This window comes from Gymnoscopelus braueri (assembly GCF_963280865.1).
Source record: "Gymnoscopelus braueri genome assembly, chromosome: 3".
NCBI classification, from domain to species: Eukaryota; Metazoa; Chordata; class Actinopteri; order Myctophiformes; family Myctophidae; genus Gymnoscopelus; species Gymnoscopelus braueri.
The window spans coordinates 53,114,476-53,133,218 of record NC_137612.1 but is presented as its reverse complement, the minus strand read 5'-3'; the positions used below and the strand labels follow the sequence as shown (position 1 = coordinate 53,133,218).

Genomic DNA, 18,743 nt, shown 5'->3' with positions numbered 1-18,743 from the left:
CCTCCAACGCCTCTTCTTTCTCTTACGTTAACGTTCCTCCTTGGTGGCCCATATGGACGTGTTTACCGAGAGCATGTTGCTATGTTTTGTCGCAACTCTGGTGGGACGTACTGTACGCTCATGAGACATCCATCTTCCCATGCCTGGGCTTATTGGGGAGGCAGGACTGGGTGTTAATCCTCACTATAAAACAGTGGTTCTCAAAGTGTGGGGGGGGGGGCTCCAGGGGGTCCCCAGCTAAATGATGTAAACATAACATCAAAATCGGTTTAACCATTTAACCAACCCTATGTACATCGGCTATTTGAAAAATGCTATTTGAAAAGAAAATGAAAACATTTTGAATTTCATTGGAACATAATTATTAACACAAATCTTGTGTGGTGGTCCCCTGGCACAAAATAGCCAATAGGTCCGCAGCCAAAAAACATGAATTTGTGGGTCCTTGACATGAAAAGGTTTGAGAACTACTGCTGTAGACATCAAACCTAACATGTGCTCAGTCTGTGTGTTGCATGGAGATGTTTCTTGTGCACGTCAGCATATAAGTTTCACAAGATGTGTGTGTGTGTGGTTGAATTGAGTAAGATGCGAGCTGCATGTAGCAGTGGGTGCTAAGAACCATGACTGTTTCTTGTAATCTAATAACATAATGTTGGGGATGATGATCTTATTTTTCTTTTTTTCCATCTTTTCTATTTGAAATATTCGTTTAACTTATTTTGTATAGTGCGCATCTTGTATTTATTTAGTACTTCAAACAAAACGTTGGGAGCATGTACTGTTTAGGGTGCAGTGTCTTGTTCAAGGACTTGTCCGGCACGATGCCAGGATGATTCGGGAATCCAACTGGGAATTTCTGTTGGCTGTATTGTTGCTGTCGGGCAGAAACCCCTTATCTCCATATTTTAACTTTTGTGTTTTCTTTCATAAATTAAAGCCACATACCACAGCGTCACACGCCAGCATCAAAAGTAGCAGATCTACAAGCTCGAAACGCGGCACGAAGCGACGCGTTTCGAGCTTGCAGATCTGCTACTTTTGCCATTTTGAAATCTGAATCCTGGAAAGTAACAGTTTTGTACATCCTGTGAGTGAAATCCGGGTTGCCAGATCATGTGCGCATATCCCCCCACGGATGCGTCGACCGGATATGGACTAGTTGTACCTAATCATGCACACACCTGCCGCTAGGTGGACCTGCCAATGTGTTACCACTTCCACACCCCATGTGCATACATACTGTATCTGCTGGCCTTATGCTATGTGTAGAACTGTCTTTTTATGTTCTCTGTGACATGATTATTTAATGTTTGATTTGTCGTCGTCGTCGTCCCCCTCCCTACCAACAAAAACGATGTAGCTCACACAAAAAAAACACATTTCACCCACTTCTTTACGTCTGTAAACCATTAATCTCTCAAGAACAGATTCATAGCTGCGCTTGAATCTGTCGGGAGCCGCGTTGAGAACCCATGCACGTTGGCTACAAGTGGACGTGCCTTCAGATCAGGAAGCAGGCCGCGCTTTACCCAATCAAATGTAGTGGGCGGGATTTACATGTGTGCGGCTCGCTACCCACTGTAAACAAACCGAAACTCATTTAACAATAGCGCCCTCGAAGCCGACAAAACCGCGGAAAGTTAGTAACATTTTAACTTGTTCTTTCATCATAGAAACAAGTGGGCTTATAACCAGAACGATCCATGTTCTTTGGGAGAAATGGTGTTAGTGTTCCGTGGAGAAATATTGTTAGTGGGAATGAAAACATCGGCGCACCACCGGAAGTAGAGGGCTGAAGGCATGTCCAAACCCCGGTTTCCAGTGAGCATGTCTAGTTAATCCCCCCCCCAGAGCTAAATGCAAAAGTGAAAAACAACAGAGAGCGCTGTTTATCCTTTTTATTTGACGATGGGTTCCCAGATTGGTAAACCATTGATGTGACAACGAAGTTGATTCTGATTCTACCTCCTCCTCCTCCTCCTCAGCAACCCCCCAATGATGTCATCATTATGTTTAATGAACTTTACACAGCAAAGGGCCCAGGGCTCCAATGTTTACTGTTGGATTAGCGGTAAGGTGCTTCAAGTCAGTTGGAGGGTTTGAATTGTGTGTTCGCGTGTGTGTGTGTGTGTGTGTGTGTGTGTGTGTGTGTGTGTGTGTGTGTGTGTGTGTGTGTTGTGCCTCTCTAGGTGCAGTAGCGGCATTCGTTACCACTCCCCTTGACGTGGCCAAGACCAGGATCATGCTAGCAAAGGTACACACACACACACGCACGGAGCACACAAACTAGTCTGCCAGCGAGTGTTAAACAGTGCTGTCAGGTGATGCCTTGCAGACAGTACGGCAGCATGGCTCCCAGCCTCAACAAAAGCTCAACAACGGGGGAACACACAGGAGAGGGTGGGCTAAGGTTGCACAGGGACAGTGGTCTTAACACGCACACACACACACACACACACACACACGGACTACTAGCGTGTACACACATTTATCTTTTGCTTGTGGATTGGGCGTTATGGACAGTGTCGGACGGACATGTTTGTGTGCATGGCCAGTGTTAACCCATTCAGACCGGGACCGCATCTGTGTAACCACTTCTTTAACCATTATCTTATACTTTGGGCTATTAAAAAATAGCAGATCTACAAGCTCATAGCGCGGCACCGAGTGCCGCGCTATGAGCTTGTAGATCTGCTATTTTTTTTGGAAAAATATTGAACTTTTTGGAATATATATATATTTTTTAAAGCTAACATTTTTAACTCAAATCTTTGCTTCTGGTGATATGTATTTGGCTGTGGACCCCCCATCTCTTTGAGATAGGGGGTCCGCAGCCAAATACATATCATTTTGGGGCTCCTTGACATGAAAAGTTTGAGAAGCATTGATATTATACTATAGCAACATTAGTGTTTCAGAAAGCTGTTAGGATTTAGAAGAGATTTGTAGAATCCCCCAGAAGCAAAGATTTGTGTTACAAATGTTTGCTCTAAAAATCGATACATATTCAAAGATTTGCACATATTTTCAAGATAAAAAAAAAATATAGCAGATCTACAAGCTCGTAGCGCGGCACTCGGTGGCGCGCTATGAGCTTGTAGATCTGCTATTTTTTGAATAGCCCAAATGCGTCTAAAAACATGACACAGATGCCGTTCCCGGTCTTAGTGGGTTAAGTGCCGGGGAACCGGGCTGACACTCCAGAGGAATTTCCACCTCAACGCTTCTCGTCACACAGAGGAGAGGTGAACCAGAAGGCCGGTGTCACTGCTGCACTCTGTCTGCATGTCTGTCTCTCTGTTGGCCTTGCGCTCCGTCTGTCTCTCTTGCTTCTCTTTCTCTTTCTTTCTCCCTGCTTTTCTCTCTCACTCACTCTTTCTTTCTCTCTCTCTCTCTCTCTCTCTGGGCCATCTCTCAGTCTTTCTTTCTCTGGGCCATCTCTCTGTTTCTCTCTCTTTCTCACGGGGCTATCTCTTGACCTCCTCCCCTTCTCCGGTCACTTTAACTCCTGTGTGTGTATGTCTTGTCTTCCTTCACTAAGCTTTGTTTGTGTGTGTGTGTGTGTGTGTGTGTGTGTGTGTTGGTGGTTGGGAGGTAAAGAGTTCAGAGCCACCCCCCCCCCCCCCCCTGCAGCCCCCCCACCCCACCCGGCCTTGGAGAAAAAACGTGGTGTTCCATTTTCTCATGACTCATAAAAAGAACTGAAATGAGACAAAGCACTTTGGACAGGTTTGAGTCTCCGATGGCGGGAGTGGATCTTTCTCGGCCCATGTGCGGCGCGGTGTGTCACATGATGCTCCCGACCCCCCCCCCCCTCCCCTCCCGTGAACATCAGCCGGAAGGAAGAGCAGGTGCTGCGGTTTTTAACATGTTTTATCGGAATGGCTGGCGAACCCCTTCACATGAGGCTGAATTGTCTTTTCATTGACAAACTTTCAGGAACGGCTGATGATAACAGTACAACGTACAGTTTAGGGGTGTTAATCAAACTAATCAATTTAATAGAGTATGCAAATTAGCGATAATTGTATAAAATTCGGGATTGGTAATTTTTAGCACAACACCATTGTGCGACCGAGTGTAGAATAATGCTTAAAGCCGCACTATGTAACTTTCCTCTTCTACCCCGGATTTGAATCTGGTTTCCTGCCAAAGTGCAGAAATGTTTTACCATCGAAATGTTTTACCATTGAGCTAATCGAGCCTGCCTGCTTGCTCAGGGGATAAATTGAATCTTGACCATCAGGTCAAAATTCGTGTCAGGTGAGACATGACCTTTGACACGATCTAAATGTCTCAATAGAAGAGCAGGGAGACTAAATACAACCACCTCAATTGTATAAGTTATTATTGTATTAACATGCTCTACCCTACAGATTGGACAAAATGACATTCGATTTTATTAATAAAAAGTTACATAGTGCCGCTATTTGTGTGTGTGTGTATGTATATATGTTACAGGGTGAATGGAGAACCAGGTAGATTGAAGAAGGCGCGTTCGTTTTTACCACCCACCCAGCAATTCTGTAGAAGCAACACTAGAGGGAGCCACAAGCCAGGCTTGTGCACAAACATATATGGCTGCGACCACACACACACAGTCTCACACACACACACACACACACACACACACACACAAGCGCACACACACGCGCACCCGCTCATGCTTTTTTTGGTTTATTGAAAGCAGGACTGTTAAGATACTTTTATTGTGTTCTGGCTTTTGTTTTACTTTCTCCCTGACACTGACACACACACACACACACACACACACACACACACACACAGTGATCCATGAAAAGAACTATTCTGTCCCTATCGGTTTACAACTCAAACGGCGCTGAGTCGACTAGTAGAGCATCGGCCGGTCAGCGCGGGCACTCGCGCCTGGAGGCGCGAGGGCGCGCTTCCTCGGCCTCAAGCTCCACTAAGTCGGCGCGCCTCCGTCGTGGACAAGCGTGTGCGTGTGCACGCGTGTTCAGCGTTCCCCTAGCGTAGCTTCCTGGTTGCTATGTGGGGGGGAACAACAAAAGACAGGTCCGCGTCGGCACATCAAAGCCCCGCCTCTCCGCGTTCTCCTTCTCCTCGGAGGAGAAGGAGGACGGTTTATTTCGCGAGGAGGAGCTCCTCCTCGTGAAATAAACAGTCCTCCTTCGGAGGAGAAGGAGGACGGTTTATTTTGCGAGGAGGAGCTCCTCCTCGCGAGCCTCACGTAATAAACCCCCGCCTCGCAGCGCCGCGCCTACTTCTCCTCCTCCTCCTCGCGAGCCTCGCTAATAAACCCTATCTCGAAAAGCCCCGCCTCGCCCCGAAGCCCCGTGCCTAAAAACGAGCGCTCTGTCTTCAATCTACCTGGTTCTCCATTCACCCTGTGACATATACACGCTTCCCGATTATTCAATGAATCCCAAAAGTAAGAAAATTATGGATATTTTCAGCCCTACTACGGTTCGCACGTTGAGACGGGTGAGCGAGGGGGAGCAGGGAGAAAGGATGGTTGGGGCGGAGGTGGGTGCTGGGTGGGTGCTGGGTGGGAGGTGGGTGCTGGAACTTGTCACATTAGTTTCCTCCAGGAAGGGAGCCGAACGGAGAAGGGACTTTTTCTTTTCCGCGGTCGGCAGAATGAAAGAGTGGCGTTGTACAGTAGGCACTGTCTGGCAGGAGCCAGCGCCAAGGACGACTGGCAGTTGGCATGGAGGAGGGGAGGGGAGAGGAGGGGAGGGGGGCCCACGACTGGCTCGAATCGGGCGGCTCTCCAAAGCACAGCTGGAGCCGTAAAGAAAAGCCTCCGGGGCAGGAGTCCTGCCACGCCACTCTGCCCACAGCCCTGGCACACACACACACACACGCACACGCACACGCACACACACACAGACCAGCGTGTGCGTGTCATACACGGCTACTGTACAGCATGGCATCGTTCCTGAGGCGAGGGGCGCATTACCCAGCAGCACGCCAAAACCGCTGGCGTTAGCGGCGCGCTGCACCGCATTCACTGCCCGCCCGCCCGCTTGGGGAACGCTGGACGCAGCGAAACACACCGAGTTCACTGTTGATCTGTATAACCTGCTGCAACAGGCCTCCGGTAGTCAGAGGGGGCTCTGCAGACCCCCGGTACACACAGGACAGTAAACGGCACTCATTCATTCCTTTAACCTGCCCCCAAAACCGCCTACACGGTACAGAACACAGAGGAGGGGAAATGGTCTCCAAATGTTTATTTGTTGAAGTGAGTCGCTGCAAAACACCATTGATACTGCTGGACCACACAGTCTCTCAACCACTTACGCCCTTGTATGCTGTACTCAGCCAACATAGCCGATCTACAAGCTCACTATTCGACGCGTCGGGAACTTGTAGATCAGCTATTTCTGCTTTAAAAAACAAGACCAGGAGACCTGGTTCTGCCAGATCCAGACTTCACATGACGTGTCAGCCTGTGTCTATGCCCATGTATGGACGATAGGGGGACAGACTTATGGCTGGGGCCTAAGGACAAAGTGACCATGCCCATGTATGGAGAAAACAGGTACAAAGCCTCATGTAAGCCAGACCCCCTGGGTCCGGCAATAATAATAATTTGGTCACACTCATGTCACTATGACTCAGCCATAACCATATAAGGAGTTCCCAATGCAGCTACGCCCAAATATGGAGTGTGTTGTCCAGTGGCATAACAAGCAAACAGTGGGCCCCGACGTGGGCTGGTCACCGCGGTCACAAATAAGATAGTTATTATTGGAACGTTATATTTAGGGAGCCTTTTATGGACAGGAGATTTGGCCTTTTATGGACAGAATTGTCTGAGTTGCCTTTCCTTCAGAAAGAAGAAAGAAAGTTGAGACAGAACGGAACACATAGAAAACAGCCCAAACTGAGGATTTTTAGTCTGTAAGCCAACAGTACAGAGCGGCGCACTCTAGGCTATTCAGTAGTTGCCAGTGGTGTAAAGTAACTAAGTACATTTACTCAAGTACTGTACTTAAGTACAATTTTGAGGCATTTTCACTTTACTGGAGTATTTCCACTTTTCTGTACTTTTACTTCTACTCCACTACATCTCAGAGGCAAATATTGTACTTTTACTCCACTACAATTATTTGAAAACTTAAGTTTCTAGTTACTTTGTAGATTTTGATTATTATTACAAAACATACATTAACCACTTCAGCCCTGTATACATTTCGGCCATTTGAAAATAGCCGATCTACAAGCTCACAATGCGTCGCGAGCTTGTAGATCTGCTATTTTCAAAAGATTTTCAGACATTTTACACATTTGAAAACTTTTTGCATAATGAGTACATCAGCGATCTCCATGTATGGGAATAACGGGGACGAGGACTGACATACACAGAGATCCGGTTATCCAGAGCCACAGGTCCGACCGCTATGCCCGCATGCAACACGTTTTTTTTTAATGTTTTAAAATTCCCGCCTATCAGACATGCCCAAAATAGGGATGCCAGGTTAAAATACAAGTGTTTGATGGATGGAGAAAGAACGAGCTGTTACATAGACACGTTTCTTGTGCGTGTCGGCATATATAAGTTGCACAGGTTTTGTGTGTGTGTGTGTGTGTGTGTGTGTGTGCGTGCGTGCGTGTTTTGGACCCATCGTTTGGCCTTTCATTCCTCCATTCCATGGCTATGAAGGCCAAAAACGGGCCCACACGTTTGCTACGGCAGAAAGAAACCAGGGAACAGAGGACGAGTTTTGTCTTTTGTTTTTCCTTTTTTTTTCCTCGCGTGAAGAAAGTGGAGGGGAGGGGATATCATCCTCTTATTCTGCCCAGTTCGGCGCATATGACAATTTACAGCTATTTCCTACGCATACTGAACTGTAGCAGCGCGCATACACACACACACAAACACATACATGGGAGTGATTTACAGGCCGGACCACAGTTATGCTAACCCTGCACCCCACCCAGCACTCCCTCTCCACTATGCCTCAGTCTCCTCTCCTCTCCTCTCCTCTCCTCTCCTCTCCTCTCCTCTCCACCTCGCTTAACCCCGAGTCGCCCTGCGCCGTTGCTACCACCAGCCCTGCTCCTTCAGTGGAGAGATGAATGCACCCACAGAACAGCCCTAAGAAATCCCCTACTTTTGGTTTTTAGTGTTCGCTAAACCATTTTGTGTAAACAGAAGCTCACTTGATAATGAAGTGTGGTGGGGCAACAGGTGGAGTGGGGTTGGATGTCCTGGGGGGGGGGGGGGGGGGGTTTGGGGTTGGGGGGGTGTCACCTGTGCAAAAAACAGCTGTCCCTGAAGTGGAATAGAGGGGGAGAGAGATAAATGGATGGAAGGAGGGAGGGGGGTGTTAAGGAAGTGTTTGTGAGGAGGAAGACTAAACACAGTGTCTGTCCGGCGTGGGCCGGAAGCGAAGGAGACGTCCCATCTGTCATCACGCCTCCACTTCGTCGCCGTCGGCCAGAAACCTCTTATCTCCACATTTGAACTTTTTGTGTTTTTTCTAAAATTAACGCCCCCGGCCCCTACTTGATCATACTACAGTCTCACGCAAAAGCATCAAAAGTAGCAGATCGGCAAGCTCGAAACGCGGCGCGAACGAGCTGGCAGATCAGCTACTTTTGCTATGTTTGAATTTGAATCGGTAAAAGTAACAGTTTTGGACATAATGAGGTTTTTTCGATATGCTCTCTGTCCCTTTCTCCCCTTCCCCCTCTCTCTCTTTTCTCTCTCTATAGCCACTTTTATACACATATACCCCGCAACAGGGACATACTGTAAAGAAGAGCCGTTATTAGCTCTTTCACTGCCAGACTTATTTCTGGCTGTGTTTTGCCCAGTGCCAGGATTTTGCGATTCTCTTACCTTTTCAAGTAGTCACAGAATATTTATCTCCTGTATGATTGATCCCCTGATTGTTTGCTAATCACTGAGGGTTTTCAGGTGTGGTTTAACAAATGTCAACGAGGTCATTGTGACCTCGTTGACATGTGTTGTTTGATGTTTGAAGATAGCATGTCTCACTCAAAAATACATGGTAAAACAGGAAAAAAAGAAAAAAAATCTCAGTTTATTTTTTAACATTGAAGTGAATGGATGAGCAACTTTTTGGATATCTCATAGTTACTTTTTATTATTTTATTATTATTATAATTTTTTTAATTGTCATTTCCGTCATTGGCAGTGTGGGCCATTGCAAAATCGGACGGGAATTTTCGTCCAAGGCAATGAAAGAGTTAATGCGAGCTTTGCTCTTTTTTTTAACACAGAACCAAACAAAGCTGTCCCTTTGTGTCATTTTTTTCATGGCAGGCCGGCGTTCCCGGAATCAGAGACGTGACGTGCAATACAACGGTGTCTAGTGTTACTCCATGTTGTTGTTTGACACCTGTTGTTGGCATGGTATATTCTATACATTTACAACCATACCCTACGTATTTATTTCACACAATACCGACGTAAAATGGACTGATGACGTGGAAGGACATAGTCACAGAAGCTCCGGTAGCCTATAATATACCGAAGCCTTTTTCCTTCACAGCGCGACATGAATGGGCGTCTTTCCAAAATAAGAAGAGCCAGCTGAAGTAGTGAGACCCACTAAAAAGAGCATTCTAAAGTTACAAAACTCACTTCATGACCTCATTTCTCTCTCATCCCCTTTTCTCTCATTCGCTCGATCCTCTTTCTCTCCCTTTCTCACGCTGACGGACGTTAGACTAAATATTTACGATAGCCTACACATTCATTCAACAAGATACACACTCAAAAGACGTGTATATACTGTTTATTTGGACTGTAAGCCTGTTAAATTAGGATAATTGATATACAGTAAGTCTGTCGAGATGGGTGATCTTTACAGTGGCGGACTCGTGCGAGCATCTTTGCGCGATCGGAAATACGTCGGAGGAGCCCTGGACCGCTGGCATAGCGGTCCGGGCACCCAAGGCTAAAATGTAGCCTGAACCTGCCCCCTGTCGGGTGATACGAAGCGGCTTGCTACTGTAGCTCTCATGCATTGAAGGAGGCATGAGCTCGGCTCTAGGCTCTCCCTAGGCTGGCAGAGGGAGTGTAGCGCCCAGGATTACATAGGCAATTGGCACTGGGTGAAAAAATGGGTTACAAAAATCGTGGGATAAAAATTTAGAAAAATAGAAAACAGCCTGACAGCGCGTTGCGGGTTTGAGTCCCCGATCCCGACGGCCTTTGTTGCGTGTGCAGGAAGTAGTTCAGGGCAGGAAGGGAACTTCCTGTTCTGTCCTGCCCTGCCTGCTGTGCATACAGATGTGCATTGGGCTCTGCGACTGCCCTCCCGCACCTGGCACAACAGTGGAACAACAGTGTTACACCTGTATGTCATTTCCGAAACCAATTATCTTTGGGAGCGCTCATTTTTGCTTCAATCAATGTCCTCCTATGTGTGTGTGTGCGTATGTGCGATATCTTACAACCAACGCATGGCTTATTAACCCATTCAATCCTGGGAACGCATCTGTGTCATTTTAGATGTCTTTGGGCTATTCAAAAATAGCAGATATCCAAGCTCATAGCGCTATGAGATTGTAGATCTGCTATTTCTTGAGAAATCTTGAAGATGTGTGCAAACCTTTAAATATATATATATTTTAAAGCTAACATCAAATCTTTGCTTCTGGGGGTCCCTGGAACAAAATATTTTGAGATCGGGGTCCGCGGCCAAATACATATAATGTTGGGGGTCCTTGACATGAAAAAGTTTGAGCGCCACTGATATTAAAGCAACATACGTTTTTTTTTTGTAATAATTAATAATTGTAATAATTGTGAATATTTGTGCAAAATTCAGTATTCAGTATTCAAATTCAAAAGTAGAAAAAGTAGCAGATCGACACGCTTCGTGCCGCTTTTCGAGCTTGCAGATCTGCTACTTTTGATGCTTTTGTGTGACACTGTATGATCAAGTAGGGTGTTTAATTTACCCCAAAAAATCTAAAAAACACCAAAAGTTAGAATATGGAGATGAGAGGTTACTACCCGACTGTAACGATATATTTTGTAATACATTTTCCTGTACGGAAATGACAGACCGATGACCGCTAGCTTTTAAAGATTGTGGAAGAGTTGTCTGGCTTGAGAGACCACTCGCGCGTTGATGACGCACAGTGGTGTAAAGTAACTAAGTAGATTTACTCAAGCACTGTACTTAGGTACAATTCTGAGGTACTTTTACTTTACTGGACTATTTCCAATTGTCTATACTTTTCCTTCTACTCCACTACATCTCAGAGGCAAATATTGTACTTTTACTCCACTACAATTATTTTGTAGATCAGCTTTTTTCCAAAAAAAATTGTACTTTTACTTTTGGTACTTTAAGTACATTTGGATACCAATACTTTTGTACTTTTACTTGAATTCTGGACTTTTACGTAACAGAGTACTTCCACATTGCAGTATTGATACTTTTACTTAACACATTGACTGCCAGAGTTTATTGTCTCCGCCGAAGGTGGAGAATATGTTTTCGCTTTGTGTGAGCAAACATTGTTAGCCAAGCTAACATTGGGCAAGCTCCACGTGACACGTGTCAATTTGTCGACACCAATGCCTCTGATTGGCTAGAGGGACGCGTGACGAAATAAAATTCTATAAATAGGTGTGTCACTTCAAAAAGCTCTTACTTTTTGAAGTGAGGTAAAACAGGATCAATCAGACTTGATTGGAACAGTACCTTCAGTAAGTCCAAGTCATCCGTCTGTGCGTGTGTGTTTCCCTCTGAGAACACCTAACATTGGTCAAGCAAAGGCGCAGAAGGCCAAAGCTAAGAAAGCATACTCATCTACAATTGTAACGTAGAAGAGGACTAGAGTTGAAATGATCCCACAACAAAGCCGAACTCTTAATACGTGTCAATATGTTGACATCAATGTCTCTGATTGGCTAGAGGGACGCATGACGAAATACAATCCTATAATAAAAAGGTGTGTCACTTCAAAAAGCCGTTTACGTTTTTGAAGCGAGGTAAGACAGGATCAATCAGTCTTGATTGGAACAGTATCTTCTAGTCCAAATCACCCGTCCGTGCGTGTGTGTGTCCCTTTGAGAACACCTGACATTGGTCAAGCAAAGGCGCAGAAGGCCAAAGCTAAGAAAGCATACTCATCTACAACAGTAACACAGAAGAGGACAACCAACATCAATGTATCTGACGGACTGTCCAATGGAGTATGCGGGACAGTTGTTCACATCCATCAAATAAACACAACAGTCGAAACCATCCTGGTCAACTTTGATAGTGATCGTGTAGGAAAAGCAGCCAAAACAGCCAGTCAGTACAAAGAACACTTTCCTGAAGCAGTACCCATTCAAAGGCACACTGCGCAATTCTACACAGGTACCAAAAACACTGTAGAAGCTAGAGAGACAAGCTAACATTGGTCAAGCTCCACGTGACACGTGTCAATATGTTGACACCAATGCTTTTGATTGGCTAGAGGGACGCATGACGAAATAAAATTCTATAAATAAGTGTGTCACTTCAAAAAGCTGGTACTTTTTGAAGTGAGGTAAGACAGGATCAATCAGTCTTGCTGATGGCAGAAAGAACGGAGAGATGAATGGTGGAGAGGAGATGGAGGTGGATGACTCTCAGCCAGTGAACAGTACCGTCCACTGCCTTGCTCATGCCCTGTTTCAGATAGAACAGGAAATCGAACGCAGGTTCCTCCAAGTTCCTCTGGGCGGCGAGGAGTCCAAGAAAGACAAGAAGAACGGTAAAAACAGGAAGAAAAAATGACGACCCGTCCAGTGACAGTGACAATGGCAGTGCCAGTGGTAAGATGGTTTTGGAACGTTGGAGAGAATCTCTGCAGTCCTGCTCCAGTCTTTCCCAAGTGTTTGTCCATCTGTCCACTTTGGAAAAGAGCATCATTTGGGCAAAGTCTCTCTTCAACGCTCGCTGTAAACTGTGCAGACGGAAAGGAGACGCAGAGACTATGTTACTGTGTGACGGATGTGACCGAGGACATCATTTGCAGTCTGCCTCTTAGCTTGTGTGTGTCCCTCTGAGAACACCTAACATTGGTCAAGCAAAGGCGCAGAAGGCCAAAGCTAAGAAAGCATACTCATCTACAACAGGGACATCAGGCAGTCTCCTCCACAGTTGCCCCTGTCAGCCTCACAGCTGAAGAGCTGGAGGAGGAACAGCAGAAGGTTCAAGAGCTGCAGAATCGTATCCAGAAGGCTTTCCAGAGGAAAATTCTATAAATAGAGAAGGAGGAGGACTCCTCCTCTTCCTCCGATTCGTCCTCCTCCTCAGAGGAAGAATCGTCAGCTGAGGAAGAGGAGCCAGTGAGCAGCAGGAAGAGGTCTGTAGCAGCGAAGTTGCCCCCGTCCTCCAAGTTGGTCAAACGGGGACCTAAAGATCAACAGGTGCCATCCAGAAACAGCAGCTCTGCTGGAAAGAACTCTTCATTGGTCAGTTTTACGTGACATCACAATATGTAATATAAATATATAAATAGGAGGCTGAGATCACGCAATGTAACTAACTCCCATTATGCAAACTAAAGAATCAGCAAATGAGCATCTGAAACCTGATGAAGACGCAAAGGCGCAGAAGGCCAAAGCTGTGAACGAATGCTCTACAGAGAATCAGTGGCAGAGTTTAAAAAAAAAGTATACAGGAACGATAGATATTGTAAGTCTCCTAGACAAAGACCCAACTGCAATCAAGCAAAACAACACTTGGATGTGCCACACGTGTCATCGGTCCATTAAACTTGGGAAACTCCCTACACAGGCTTGGGCTAACAACCTATTACTCGACCCCATACCCCGAGAACTGCAGGACTTGCACCTGTTAGAAGAAAGGTTGATGGCAGATAGGGTAGGTGATTTCATTTGATTAAAATAGCACGGGTCTGCTGGCGGAGACTTGTGCTCCGAGGAGCACATTTTCTAGTTCATAATGTACTCACCCCTGTGCCAGCGATTTGCTTGTTTTCTTATTTATTTATTTTTTTGTAATTTTTCATTCAAATAAATTGTCTGGTTGCGGTTTTAAACACATACGACAGTTCTACCAGCAGAGAGCAGCAAATAGACACCTTGATCACCTCGCTGACTCGCTCGCCCCCCCCCCAAACAGGCTCAAACAGTGCATACGATATTGTATATCAGAACACCACAGATACTAATCTCAAGCCTCTCAATATATTATACAACTCCCTATGTAGATTTGTGTTGAGGTGTCCATACAGAACACACCACTGTTCTCTGTATAGTTCGCTTGATTGGCTACAGCCTAAGGCAAGAAGGCAACTTCACTGGTACCTATTTCTTTTTAAATGTATTCACTTTAACTGTCCTTCTTACTTGAAACAGTCTCTGGAACCATATACATCACCATACCCGCTTAGACATTCACAACATCCCTATTTTACTGTTCCCAATAGAATATTCTCTGTAACTGGACGCAGGTCATTCCATTACAAAGCCCCATCTGACTGGAACAACCTTCCTCTTTCTCTCAGATCAGTTACCTCTCTTGGCCGCTTCAGGACTTCCTTGTATTCACATCTCCAAACTACCTGTTCATGCTTCTAACACTGCTTGTACATACGTTTATTTCTGACTTTGATATAGGTCATAGTACTGTATTCTCGACTTCTTTGTTTAAAGTGAGTTGGTGAATGGGTGCGTGGGTGGTAGAGGGTGAGCAAGCTAACTGTATCTGTACATGTGTGTATTGTGTATTGTGTACTTGTACTGTATGTAATGTTGTACGTATGTGAATAGGACCCCCTCTAAAATGAGATGCTGCATCTCAAGGGGCAATCCTCTCAATAAATTCTGACCAAATTCTGACCAAATACGTCATAATCGGCCTAAAGTACGATGTGATACACGACGACGATGACTGTCCGTCACCCAGACTATAGAAAATAGAAGTGGAGCTCTCGGTTCCTTTTTTTATACCGTGTGAAAAAATGTGTTTTTCCCTATTCTGGTCGAAAATGACCGGGAAAAAAAAAAGAGAACCGGAAACGGAATCTGCGTCATGAAACCGGATCCCGGTGTGTGTGAAGTAAGTGGAAAACGAAACCTATGATGAAAAATAAACAGATTAAACAATGACAATTCCAAAGAACGAGTTAACTCGTTCTTCAGAATTGCGGCACGCAAGCGATGGATTTGAAAAACGAATTAACTCGATCTAGGCAATCAATGTGTTAAGTAAAACATTTGAGTACTTTTTCCACCACTGATGACGCACACCGTGGTGGGACGGAATTGTGTATCGCGTGAATCATTCCCAGTGATGGGTTTTTGCCTTGGAATAGCATACATGCCTGGAATAACTACAACATTCCCACCTTGAACAGTCTCTCTCTCTCTCTCTCTCTCTCTCTCTCTCTCTCTCTCTCTCTCTCTCTCTCTCTCTCTCTCTCACCCTAGGCTGGGACGGCCACGGCTAGCGGCAACATCCCACTGGTGCTGTATGACGTATGGAAGAGCAGAGGACTTGCAGGGTGAGTCTAACGTTTTTTTGTGTGTGTGTGTGTGAGAGAGAGACTTTTAACCCATCCAATCCTGGGAACGCATCTGTGTCACTTTAGATTTCTTTGGCCAAATACATATCATTTTGGGTGGCCCTTGACATTAAAAAAAGTTTGAGAACCACTGATGATATAGCAACATAAGTTTAAAAAAGCAAAACTGTTTAGAATTTGTAGAATCCCCCGGAAGCAATGATTTGAGTTACAAATGTTTGCTTTATAAATACTTATATATATTATATTCAAAGATTTGCACACATTTTCGCGATTTTCCTCAAAAATAGCATATCTGCAAGCTCAGCTCTGAGCTTGCAGATCTGCTATTTTTTAATAGCCCAAAGAAATCTAAAAAATGTCACGGATGCGTTCCCGGTTTGAATGGTCTAATAATGAGAGCCATCAATTTAGAGAAAAGTCCAGTGGTCACTCAAGTTGTTTAAAAAAGAACAGCTCTTAACACAAACGTATATATATATTTTTTTCTTCTGTCCCCCGGCCTGCTTTGAAAAAAAAAATCCTCTTATTTTACGTGATTTGATGTAACTCGCCCTGATTCCGTGCATAATTGAGTATGATGACAGGGCCGCGACTCCGGGGACGGGGGATTTACGACCGCAGCTGAAAAACGAGCCGTGTAAAAGCTTTTTCTTTGCCTGCTTGGTGTACAGCTGTATTGATTAAGGTATTACAGGGGGGGGGGGGGGTGGGGGGGCAAGTGGAAGGGGTTTTATTTGAGCGTTTTTTTGATGTGTTTATGATGCGGGGCTAGGAGAAAAAGGCCAAGTCTAATGGGACTAGCCGAGGGGCTGCCAGCGCTCAAACAAACCCGCGGGGGCTCCCGTGGTTGAATAATGGGGCCCTTGCTTGTGTACAAGCCACCGTCATTTAGCTAAGATGCTCCGCCGCTTGATGCTCATAACAGACTAGGGTCTGGGACGGGGGCCAAACGCCAGTGGAACAAGAGAAAATGCTCCCTCTCTCTGTCTCTGTCTCTTTCTCTCTTGTTCTCTCTCTTGTCTTTTCCAACTTGTTCTCTCTCTCTCTCTCTCTCTCTCTCTCTCGTTCTCTCCCCCTCTCTCTCTCTCTCTCTCTCTCTCTCTCTCTCTGAACAAAATAAATGGCAGCATTTGTTTGTGTAAGCTGCTGGCGCTGGAATCTAATCAAAGAGTAATTAGAATTCTATTTCCGCTTGGGGTTTTTCTGTGCTCAACGGGGTGATTCCCTTAAGTACACATGGCTCGAGGGGGGGGGGGGGGGTTGAGTGAGGGGGAGGGTCTCGGTAGGGAGGAACGCATTACGGGGAAGATATTGCCGCTTGCATATTTAAAAACCCGTGATCACCATACATGTAGGTATATAAGAGTCATAAAGAGCTAAGCCCCCCAGCTGCAGTCCTAACCCGATGGTAATTTAAAGGGCTAGTCTTTGATGCCCTCCCCCCCCCCCCCCCATATCCCACCACCTCCACACCACCAAGTCCACCTTTGATATCCCCCCCCCCCCCCCCCCCTCCCCCTCCCCTCTCTTCTCTCTTACTGATTATCTCCACGGGTTGGTTACCGTACAGCCAGCTGCGGCACCAGAGGACAACGAGCGCGATGACCTCTGCTCTGACACATCGCACATACGCCATGGGCCAGTGGTGGAAAAAAGTACTCAAATGTTTCACTTTAAGTAAAAGTATCAATACTGCAATGTGGAAGTACTCTGTTACAAGTAAAAGTCCGGAATTCAAAATCAAAAGTATTGGCTTCAAAATGTACTTAAAGTACCAAAAGTAAAAGTGCTAAAATGTTTGAAAATAGCAGATCTACAAGCTCACAACGCGTCGCGCCTAGGTATAAAATATGGCTAAAGTGGTTAATGTATGTTTTATAACGTAATAATTTATGTCTGCAAAGTAACTAGTAACTAAAGTTTTCAAATAATTGTAGTGGAGTAAAAGTACAATATTTGCCTCTGAGATGTAGTGGAGTAGAAGTAAAAAGTATCCCAAAAGTACAGTACTTGAGTAAATGTACTTAGTTACTTTACACCTCTTCGACATCGCTATACGCCAGGGACGTTCTGAGGAAAAAGAAGCGAGACGTAGAGAAAAAAAGAGGGGGATTCGATAAGAGAGGACCCTTAAAAAAAAAAAAAAGGAGGAAGGAGCTTGTGTGAGAGACAACGGGGGAGAGAAGGGGAAAAGTGTTTTAGCCCTCTCCTCCTGTGTGTGTGTGTGTGTGTGTGTGTGTGTGTGTGTGTGTGTGTGTGTGTGTGTGTGTGTGTGTGTGTGTGTGTGTGTGTGTGTGTGTGTGTGTGTGTGTGTGTGTGTGTGTGTGTGTGTGTGTGTGTGTGTGTGTGTGTGTGTGTGTGTGTGTGTGTGTGTGCGCGCGCCGCAGGGGCCAAAGGCCCTTGTGGTTGTGCCGGTGCATGCCTGCTACAAATTGCTGGGCCTTTAAAGCTGTAATTATGGTAATAGGCCCAATTGCAGTGCAGCGAGGCTCCAAAGTGCTGCCATGTGTGTGTGCCGTGCCCCAGAGGACCCTGGGTTGTGGGTTATAGGAGAGAGAAGCCCCCCCCCACCCCCCAGAGCCACGGTTAACCCTTTAAGACCGGGGAAACGCATCTATCTGTGTGTCATTTTAAGATTTCTTTGGGCTATTCAAAAATAGCAGATCTACAGTGCCGCACTATGAGCTTGTAGATCTGCTTTTTTTTTTTTTTTTTTTTTTTTTGAAAATGTGTGCAAATCTTTTGAATATATATACATACATTTTTAACTCAAATCTTTGCTTCTGGGGGGGGTCCCTGGAACAACATATTTTTAGATGGGGGTCCGCGGTCAAATACATATAATTCTGGGGCTCCTGAACCACTGATATTATAACAACATGCATTTAAAAAAAATAAAACCTGTTAGCATTTAGAAGACATTTGTAGAATCCCCCCAGAAGCAAAGATTTGAGTTACAAATGTTCGCTTGAAAAATATACATACATTCAAACTACATTCAAAAATTGCAGATCTACAATCTCATAGCGCGGCACTCGTTACCGCGCTATGAACTTGTAGATCTGCTATTTTTGAATAGGCCAAAGAAATCTAAAAAATGACACAGATTCTTTCCCCCGGGTCTAAATGGGTTAACCCGCAACAGGAAAAAACAAAGAGCAGACCAGACCCCAAAGTAACAAAGCAAGACTAACAGGCACAGTTGTCCCTCCAGCCCCTGGGTTTGTTTTTGT

The 18,743-nt window shown here is 45.3% G+C and overlaps 1 protein-coding gene across 1 annotated transcript in view; it reads left to right on the top strand.

Annotated features, from left to right (window-relative positions):
* slc25a26 (solute carrier family 25 member 26) overlaps positions 1-18,743 on the top strand; it is a 108,756-nt gene that overhangs the window by 79,563 nt on the left and 10,450 nt on the right. The window contains exons 8-9 of the mRNA XM_080420950.1: positions 2,193-2,257; positions 15,413-15,486. Coding sequence (XP_080277076.1) covers positions 2,193-2,257; positions 15,413-15,486 — 139 coding nt within the window. The remainder of the gene's footprint in view (positions 1-2,192; positions 2,258-15,412; positions 15,487-18,743) is intronic.